At 38.1% G+C, this 11,064-nt stretch overlaps 1 protein-coding gene across 1 annotated transcript in view; it reads left to right on the plus strand.

Moving 5' to 3' along the window:
• Positions 1–10,973, plus strand: part of ADAM19 (ADAM metallopeptidase domain 19) — an 84,576-nt gene extending 73,603 nt beyond the window's left edge. Inside the window, exons 21-23 of the mRNA XM_070739005.1 lie at positions 903–1,124; positions 3,901–4,050; positions 5,925–10,973. Coding sequence (XP_070595106.1) covers positions 903–1,124; positions 3,901–4,050; positions 5,925–5,978 — 426 coding nt within the window. The 3' untranslated portion in view covers positions 5,979–10,973. The remainder of the gene's footprint in view (positions 1–902; positions 1,125–3,900; positions 4,051–5,924) is intronic.
• The last annotated feature ends 91 nt before the right edge of the window (positions 10,974–11,064 follow it).

Genomic DNA, 11,064 nt, shown 5'->3' on the forward strand with positions numbered 1-11,064 from the left:
TCATGGTCCATCTAGTCTGCCCTTATATTATTTCCTGTATTTTATCTTAGGGTGGATATATGTTTATCCCAGGCATGTTTAAATTCAGTTACTGTGGATTTACCAACCACGTCTGCTAGAAGTTTGTTCCAAGCACCTACTACTCTTTCAATAAAATAATATTTTCTCATGTTGCCTCTGATCTTTCCCCCAACTAACCTCAGATTGTGGCCCCTTGTTCTTGTGTTCACTTTCCTATTAAAAACACTTCCACTCTGAACCTTATTTAACCCTTTAACATATTTAAATGTTTCAATCATGTCCCCACTTTTTCTTCTGTCCTTCAGTCTATACAGATTGAGTTCATTAAGTCTTTCCTGATTGGTTTTATGCTTAAGGCCTTCCACCATTTTTGTAGCTCGCCTTTGGACCCGTTCAATTTTATCAATATCTTTTTGTAAGTGAGGTTTCCAGAACTGAACACAGTATTCCAAATGTGGTCTCATCAGCACTCTATACAGCGGGATCACAATCTACCTCTTCCTGCTTGTTATACCTCTACTTATGCAGCCAAGCATTCTACTTGCTTTCCCTACCACCTCACTGCATTGTTCACCCATTTTGAGACTGTCAGAAATCACTACCCCTAAATCCTTCTCTTCTGAAGTTTTTGCTAACACAGAACTGCCAATACAATACTCAGATTGAGGATTCCTTTTGTCCATGTGCATTATTTTACATTTGGAAACATTAAACTGCAGTTTCCATTGCTTTGACCACTTATCTAGTAAAGCTAAATCATTTGCCATATTACAGTCACCTCCAGGAATATCAACCCTATTACACACAGGTTGGTTGTCAATCAGTCACGCTAACTAATAAAATAGAAATGCCATCTTCCTCTTTGTATGATTTGTTTCTAGATTACTGATATACAGAATGCACTCTCAAAATCTGAAGTGCTATACTGCGAGCCACCTGCAGAGCTCAAGAGACAGAAACAGCCACCACCTCCGCCGCCTTTTCCAGCTAACTACACAAAGAAACCCCCCTTTCTGGAACCTCATAGCATGGAGAAGCAGTTGCCAAAACGAACTCCACCAAGCAGACCCGCACCTCCATCTCCAAACGTCATGGTTCAGCAGGTGAGCAATTAATATACCTAAGAAATCCTCTTTGTCAATAATTCTGGGTAAGCTGTACAGGTGTTTTAAAAATAGCTAACATTCAAACAATTACAGTTCGTATTTGCTACCAAATGTATTGTAATGTATCTTTAAAGTAGAAGTATCTGCTTCAATCTGCACTGTATAATCGGACAATATATTTTTCTCAACACAGATATAAACTCTGCATCATTTGGGTGTGTCTTATATCAGAGATGGACTGTCATTTGTACTGGCATGACTTTGCCCAAAAGGGAAGCACTCATAGTTCTTTCGTGTAAGCAACACAAAGAAAATATATAGGGTTTTTGACTGATGGGCTGATGCAGCAAGGGAGCATAGTGGTTGATGTGGTAATATACTGAAAGTAGTTCAGGATCCAGAATTACTATTTATTTATTGTTATTTATTTAGTCAGATACGTATTTGGTAATATACATATGTATAACATTATTTGCATACACAAGATGGGTACAAATAAAAGGGAACATTTGGACAGGGATAGTAAGTACTATAAGAGAAATATTTATTCTCGGGAAAATGGTTTTGCTTGTATATATCAAAATGAGAGAATTAAGCTTTTTAAAAAAGATCTCCATCAATAAATAACTTGCATTTTTGTATTCGGGTGGGATTACTGCCAAAGTTTTGTAGAGTAATATATTGGGGCCTGAGATCTCCTTGAAGGGAGAGTGAAGAGATCGTCACAGCCCAGATTTCTCTTATCATCCTTACCAAACAGATTGAAGTTGGTTGGCAAAACCAGTAAGGTTGAAATGACAGCACCACCTTGTGTCTAATGAATTTCCCTTCCAATCTCTTCTCTGCATAGACACCTCACTTCAGTAGCTTGATGGTGAAACAGGACTTCATTTTTACCTTTGCATAATGTATACTTGTTTAGCAAACCCTGGGTTCCAGATTTTTAACTTAGCCTTTTGGGTGAACCAAGCCATGGCTCAACATTATTTTTAATAGTTCCAAGGCCAGGGATCAGCCACACGCAGCTCTAGAGCCACAAGTGGCTCTTTCATCCCTCTGCTGTGGTTCCCTGTTGCTCAAAATATGTATCGCAACTGCCAATGTGTGATACCTGCCGGCACATAATTTATTGAGCTTTTTGACCCCTTGTAGGCCAACTATGGATAGATCCAAGAAAAGTAAAGTTTCAGAAGAAAACAGAAAGTTTTGTTCAACTCATATGTTAGTTCTGTGACCATCCAGGAAATAGACAAGGGGTTTTTTTGTGGCTCCCAATGTTTTCTTTTCTGTGGGAAATGGGTACAAATAGCTCTTTGAGTGTTTAAGGTTGCTGACCCCTGTCCTAGACCCTAACAGGCTACAATTGTCCATTCTTTGACATCAAAAGTGCCCAATGTTCCCTGAATCTTGATTGTGCAAATACATGATGTATATGTGGACATGACAATTATGATGCTTAGATTCAGAATCTGTGCGATCTGATTTATCTACAACAACCGGAGCAGACATCTCCAACCTTGGCAATTTTAAGACTAGTGGACTTCAACTCCCAGAATTCCTCAGCCAACTGATACAGCCTGAAGAAACTGCTGTTACTGTATTTCATACTAACTGAGGTTTCTGCACTTTCTGCAAGATCAGTTGCATATATAGCACATTGCACTAATGTGTGCAACTAATTGCTAGATAATACACATAGAAATAGAGAGGCAGTGCCATATAGGTAAATCCAGTGATAAAATGGGTCTTTCAGAGCAAAAGAACAATGACTCCTTACCACAGATTCTTAAATTCCATCCTATACTTTTTCATGTTGCTTCCAGATTCTGACCTGTGGTTTCTTATATGAGAATCAGCAGCAGTTATGAGCCATGGACAGACAGAAAGACAGAGAGCAATACCATTTAGACTTATATACTGCTTATATACTGCTATACCATTTATACTGCAATACCATTTAGACTTATATACTGCTATATACATAGTACTTTACAGCTCTCTCTAAGCAGTTTACAGAGTCAGCATATTGCCCCCAACATCCTGGAAGGATGGAAGGCTGAGTCAGCCTTGAACAGGTCAGAGTCGAATTTCTGGCAGTGGGAATGCAGAGTCATCCTGCAATTCTGCATTGTAACCATTGCACCATAATGGCTGTACACACACACACACACACACACACATACATACACACACAAACAAACAAACATGGTGGGAGGAATTTGGGTTATTTTTTTATGCACATCTTCTAAAAATGCAAATTGGGGCATATTTTTGTCTTGTATAATATTTGTATACATCATAAAGCATAAAAAGCAAGATCAGACTATAATTATCTTAAATTGACCTTTGCAAGTCTGGTGGCCCAAGAACTCTGAAGTTGCAACACCACCGCATTTGGGCAGTTTCAGTTGGGGAATATACCTTAAATCATGAATATATTTTCTGCCTAATTGCTTTTCTTTCTGAAAGTTCTAATGTTATTAAGGAATGGAATGGAATAGAATAGAATAGAATTCTTTATTGGCCAAGTGTGATTTGTATTTGGTACATATGCTCTCAGTGTATACCACAGTTTATACCACACTGTTAATAGATATCTGTTTATCCAGTTGTAAGATCTGTATTGTATTTATTGTCTCTCTTTCTCTCTCTCTCTTTCTCACTCCCTCTCTCTCCTATCTATCAATCAAGTCTGTTTTGTCTGTCCGTCCGTCCATCCATCCTTCAATCTATCATATCATAAAAACTGAAGAATTCTTACTTTTTTCCTTAGGATTCTTCCAGACTAAAGCCACCTCAGAGAGCACTTCCAGCTAATCCAGTCTCTTCAAACAACAGGACGGGTTTGTCCAAAATGAATACAGGGGCAACACCATCTTATGGTACTTCAAGGAAAACAGGAATACATGCAGTCTTGGCAGAGGTGAGCCATAAAATGGTTTCTTGTTTTGGGGGGAAGGACAGAAAAATAAGTTGATTTAAGTCAATAGGAAAGATATCCACATAATTGTAGCGTGATATTTTCCAGAGGTAGAAAAGCCTAAAACTAAAATTCACCAAGAGATGAATGTAAAAATGACAGGTGCAAATGTTCTGACCTAGATTTCCTTATTAAATAACACAGCACAGTGTCTTACAAACCTTTTTTTCCCCTTGGTAACGGCTGCTAATTATTTTCATTAGTAGTTGTCCTAAGTCCAAATAAAATAAAGCAAGTTTTCCTTTGTAATCATTGTCATTAGCAGTCAGCATAAGTCCAAACAAAATAAAACAAGGCCGACTAAATGTCTTTCAGGTAAAGGCAGATATCATACATGAACCTTGCTCTTTGGTGAACTGCCAAGAAACAATTTGCAGGAAACCTTGGCAAGTTCAAACAGGGAACAAAACGGAGTTGCAAAGACAAGACCTATAAATGAACAGAATTGTTTCCTGCACCGAACCCTTTTAGGCTCTTGCCTTATCTAGCCTATGAGATGTGCCTATTATCCCCAAACCTTACTCCTGAGTAGTCCTTCTCCTCTAAAACTGCTCTTGCCTTCTGACAGCTCTGCGCATGTGCACATTTACAACAGGCTCCTCCTACCTGTTCTTCTTCCTCACTCAAGTCAGCCTCTGGAGGTTCTGAAGGCCCTAGCTGAATCCCTTTCTCTGGCCCCGAGCCTTCTCCAGACCCGAGGCCTGGCCCAGGTTCCTCCACATCCTCCTCGCTGTCTGACTCTGCTGCCAGCTGCATAGACTGCTGGCAGACCACAACAGCAAAAACTTTGAGGCAATGAAATGTCACTGTAAAATTTACAAGGCTCCAGTTAAGCCTTTCATGGAAGACTCTATAGTTCTTGGATGTCACACACACACAAATGGTCATCTGCCTCAATTGTCTTCCTGAAAAGAACACTTTATTAAAATCTGCATTAAAAGGTGAAAACAGCCCAGAAATGACTGGGAAGCAACAAAGTCACGGATCTCCTGGATCCAGGCAATGATAAATGCATCTCTGAAGAATCCCTACTGGTTCCCCTGGCTCTTCAAGAAGCAGCGGTTTATCCCCTCTTCAAGTAGTCCTGCCTGAATCTAGTGGTACTGGCAAATTTTGTCTGGTTTCCAATTCTTCCAATTCTTGATGGAAAGTGAATAGTTTATAGCTCCTGTATGCCAGAGTAATGTTGGTTGAAGTTAGGAATATGTATATACTTTGCGGATAAAACCAATGTTGTTGACTGGGAAGAGGGAGGAACAGGGATTTTAAAATTACTGTATCAAAGATCAAGGTAGTTGCATTTTGGAGGGGAAATTGAATGAATCATTGCAATGTATACCTCGCTGGTCAGCGGTTAGTACAAATAAGTAATTTGTGAACTTGGGTAGAAAGTTTACTAAAGGGAAAAAATGGAAATTTTGGAGAATGCAAATCCTGACAGAAACTTAGTGGGTAACAGATGGTTGAAGAGAATATTGTTAGAAGGGACCTTGGAGGGCTTTTAGTTCAATTCCTGCTAAGAAAATAACATATTTTTATGGTCAGTGATCAGTGAAAACATGAGGAAACATTTTAGCTTGAGATGCAATGCATTTTAGCTTGAGATGCAATGCATATTTAGTACTATTCTATTTTATTGCATTCAGCAGAGCTATAGTATGTGGGTCAGGTCGTAATTCACTTAGGGAAAGACATGACATTTAAAATGTTTGCATGTTGGAAATATCCATCTCCATCATTTCATCTAAATGCAAATATATCTCTAATTTCTCCTATCAGAGACAAAACAACTACTAAAATTGTTTTATCTTTTGTAGAATCGAGCCATGAGAAATCCTGGAATGGCAAATACTCTGAAGTTTAGAAGCTGAAATTTGTCCTATGGTTCTAAAATCTGCATCAATTCCATTTGGTTTCACCTGGAATTTTCAAGGGCTTTGTTTCATTTTGTACAAGTCTCAGGCCTACAGTAACTGAGGCCAAGAGCAACCTTTAGGAAAGGACCTATACTTTGTGGAATGGGTTGATGCAATTCTCTAGAAAAGGTCTAGAGATCTCCCAGTACATACCGACAACCTCTCTCCATTACAACATTTTTAAAAAAAAATTGGCATGAAGATGGAAGCAGAAAAGTTAATTACTCCTCTAATTCATTGTTGTCACAATAGACAGATTGATTAATCAACATTGAATAATGGAGTCAATATATCTATCTTCTGAACACTTTCTGGAACAAAATCTGAAGTCTTTTAAAGAAGAGAGAAATGTGATGCCCTAAGATCATATTCTGGTGAAGGATCCTCCCAAACTACTTTAGATCATATAGAAGAGTTTCCCAATTTGAAGAATTTTGCTATATATGCATTTAAGAGAATAATTTTCTTTCCCTTTAAGGAATCTTCTTCTTACATATATTTAATCTCATATATTCTTCTATGGTGTCAGCTGTCAGTCCAAAGTTTTTTCAGTCCACTTTTCAGAATTTAGAAATTTTAGCAGTGTAACTGCAGTGAGTCCATATTTTGCCTTGAACTTCCATGATCCTCTGAGGTATACTCAGGTCTATTTGCCTTGGAATTATAACAAGTACTGACCAGCTTATGCAGGGGTGTTTTTTGTGATGGCAAATGTTTACTTTCAACCTTCCAACTGGTCTTGACACCGTTTCTTCTCAGCTGTTGTTTGCTTCAGATGTCTTATGTATCTCTGAAATGCAGTTTTGGGAAATGATCCCTGAGCTTTCCTCAAGTGTTACGTGAGATAATTTCAACAGAAAGTGAAGAGGAGATGTTTCTAATATGACACCCATCTCTATTCCAAAAGAAAATACTGTACATTGAAGGAACTTCATAAACCTTTTATATCAAGAGAGAGTGGACTATTTTAGAGAGGACGAGAATAGAGAAGAAAATGACAAAAATAGGTTGGACTTTATCATGCATAAAGCAGGATTTTTTTTTCTGGGTTGGTTTTTTGGGGGTTTTTGGTAAGTGAGGTAGGTTTTTAAAGCTGTATTATGTCTATTTTAGGTAACTTTTGAGTTTATTTATTATTTGGTCTTGAAACAACATTTTACGGTACAGTTGGAGAAGGTGCAAGAAAGAGACTTTTAAGAATTATTTTGCTCTGAGGGATGTAGCAAACCCTTGTCCCATTACCCCATGGTATGCTGAAGCTGGTTTGTCCCTGCTCTTGAGAGCCAAATCTTAAAATTTTCTTGAATTTTGTGAGCTGATAGAGAACAGAACTCTGAACACTGTGCCTACAGTGCACACCAATCATCATTTACCAGTGTATATCCATACTAATTTCTCACATACCAACAGATCCTCATGGATTTTGCTGCATGGACTTCATGAGTTCAAAAAAAGATGAGAGATATTATCCAGGGTCTACACAGTGTTTTTGTCACTGCTGCCCCACTCTGCTTAAGGTAGTTTTTTAAAATGTACTTATTTTTCATATATAGACTGGGCTTATTCACTTAAAACATTTGAAAATGCCCTTAATGTAACTAGAGACTTTTTATACTTTCTAATTTGGCACTGGCATAAAGAATACAGCAAACTTATAATAAGAACAAAGTGATCAGATAAGGTACCGCAGTAATCTTTATAACACCATTATAATGGGGAATTTCCTAATTAAAATGCAATCCAGAGCTATGTATAAGTGTCCCATTGATCAGTGTTTATGTAAGGATGTTACCTTACTCACTCCACGTTCAAGGTTTTATAGATTTCTCATTCCAATTCATTAGGGGATACCTAATGATCCCGTTTAATTAGATATCCACCACAGTTCATGAAGCTCAAAATAGGCTTTTTGATTCATGGTGCTAGTTGAGCAGTTGATAAAAATCTATTGTTTGTCTAACTCTGCTCCACAAGTTGTCTTTGCACTTTAAACAACCTTGAATTGTAGTGATAATCAGTTGTAACACTGAGGCATACCCAGGTTTCACAAATGTTCTCAGGTTTTAAGTGGTGCTTCCTTTACCCTGTGGATTTTTTTCCAGTTTGCTTTAAATATGTTTCTGATGATGTAAAATTGCTATGATTATCTAGGTGTTATAGAGCCATAGTGCATTTGATATGTTATTGTAGTATATATTTTTCCTGTTTTTGAAACTGTCTCCAGTTGTAACTGTAAGCATCTGAACAGTTAACGGTATAATCCAGTTACCCCACATGCTAGTTCATGTTCAAGAGTTTATTGTATAATTATTGTATAATAATGTTTCATACTGAATATGTAGCTACAAGAAGAGCAAATATGTCCAATGATCTTTCTGTGATGCTCATTATTTCCTAGCAAAACTGCATAGTTATTTGTAATACAAATGAAGAGTTTTCTAATCCCTTTATATTTAAATTCTTCTGAACAAAGGAGAAATGTGCACAGAATAGGAAACATGTTGCAATTTTTTTTCAGAACAAAATAGGTATCCTCAATACACACTATCAAAACACTTCTACTTGAATGTGTTGTGCTAGAACAGGGGTGTAAATCTCAATTTCATTGAGGGCTGCATCAGGGTTATGTTTGACCTCGAGCTGGGGTGGGCGTGGCCAGGGTAGGCATGATCAGCTCAACGCCACTCAACTCTGTGGCAGCCTGAGCACTCTGCCAGTGAAAACAGGCTTCCAAGCTCCGTTTTTGCCTGCGATGGCCTCCTGCAATGCTCTGCTAGCAAAAACGGAGTTCCAGAGGGCCGCCTGTGGCCCTTGTGAGCTCTGTTTTCACTGGCAGAGGCCCTGTGGGCCAGTCCTTTGCTGTTTCTAGAGTGGCCCCATAGATCAGATCTAAGTACCCTGTGGGCCCGTGGGCCTTGAATTTGACACCTCTGTGCTAGAACATAGTTTGAACAGTTTCATTCTGTTGGACAAAGCTTGATACTCTTAAAAGTATTCTGATCATAGGATTTAGTGGGAACTCTAGATTTACTTATTTCCTTATTTTTCCATGCCAGACAGCTACGAACGTTAGCATTTCATGCAAAGTTTTATGTAGAAAATTTAATAAAGTAAAAACTAACACCCCCCCCCACTTTTTGAAAACATTAAATCCAGAGAAGAAACAAGAGGAATAGGGTTCTGCTTTAACCATATACTCTTTCTTTTCCACTGTACAACCCACTTCCACATCTGCTTATTCAGTATGAACAATAACATCACTTAATCTGTGCTTACTGATATGCTGAAAAAGTTGAGAAAAAGGAACCTAATCATAAGCCTCAAAGCAATAACCCAGCTGCAGTTCTCAGAAGAGGTAAAATACTGAAAATGACTCCAAAGCTGCCAGCATAATTTCACACTCAGAACAAACTGCTGTGTTTTGCTCTAACCAAACTCTCAAACCAAGCATCTCTTTTGCTCCATTTTTAAAGCCAATGTATTTTGTTCATTCCTAGGTGCATGCTTCAAACCCACACCAATCTAGCAACTCTTTTAAAATAGGAAAGTATCTAGAAAGTGCAGCCATCATACAGAGTTATTCTTGGTCCTTTGAAGAGGATAGATTTTCAATACGATCACTATAATGTCAGTCAAAATTATGGCAGCAGGAGTTGAAGCCTTGCTGTAGCCATATCATGTAATGACTGCCTTAATAAAATACAAACACATCTGACATTGTTAGTCTTGCATAATCTGAAAATCTGTTTCCAAAACTTTGCAGAATTCTATTAAAATCCTTTACTGAGGGCTGTGGAAGGTGAAGACACACACACACAAAAATCAAATTCTTAATTTAGCACTGCTTTGAATAAATATGCATGATCCTGCCATCTCTTCCACTAACCTTTATTTGGCCTATTTCATATGGCTTCAAGGTTTCTCAATTTCCAATAATATTTTACAGTCAAAAGGATATCTTATTAATCAGATCGCTAGTTCTTAAAAGTGACTTCCTCATAAGCTCTACACTTAGCATCCTACTCCCATCTCATTGTTGCAGGAATACAACTGTGTCTTCTCCCTCTACCTCCTGGGTAACAGACGTTTCCTTGTGTGATAATGGGAGAGAAAATAACTCTGCTCCTACAGTTACTGCATGATGGAGGGAATTTTGGTACATCTCATAACTATGTACTAGAGCAGGGTTCCCCAGTCCCTGGTCTGTGGATTGGCACTGGTTCTGCAGCATGCCAGAAACCAAGTCATGCAAACAAGCGAAGACTCATTCATGGGATGCAGGCAACTTGCAAATGCAGTCCATGGAAAAACTACTCTCCATAGAACTGGTCCCTGGTGCCCAAAAATTTGGGGGCCACTTTTCTAGAGGAGCTTTTTCAGATGCAGGAAATGACAGTATATGCCTTAATACTGATAATACTTCATATAATAGGGGTTTTTTTCTCATATGTATGGCACAGATTGGGAGAAAAATGTTACATGTAACTACGGCTCAATATACTGTACATTGCATCCAATTGTGCTTCTAAAATCGAGTGGAGCTTATTCCCAAGTTTATTAAACACTAGAGTTGTGCAGTGCTTTGGATTCGAAGGCAAAAGGCAAGTTGTGATTCACCAAATTAGAGGGAGGGAAGGAAGGAGAGGCAGTTTCCTGCATTATTTGGAAATGATCATTGCTTCATGGATACAGGAAAAGATAACATTTGCTTAAATGAGTTCCAAAGTGCCCCTTTTGCCTTTATAACTGAAGTACAGTACAACCCTAGACAATTTCCACACAAAATGTTTTGAAGAAGCCTTTTTAAAAACCATGTCTCACCATTTTGTTTTGGAGTTTACAGTATGATTTTTATGTACCTATACAAATTGTACACCTATATGAATACTTGAACAATGCAGTTTGTTGTGCCTTTTGCCTAAATATGCTGAATAAATTTTGTGATTGCTATTTGTATACTTACTTGTCATAAATTATTGTTATGGTGATGGATACTATTGAAGAAGTAGGGGATATTATTCTTTAAACCAATCATCCCCAT

Source organism: Erythrolamprus reginae, chromosome 2, assembly GCF_031021105.1.
Source record: "Erythrolamprus reginae isolate rEryReg1 chromosome 2, rEryReg1.hap1, whole genome shotgun sequence".
NCBI lineage: Eukaryota > Metazoa > Chordata > Lepidosauria > Squamata > Dipsadidae > Erythrolamprus > Erythrolamprus reginae.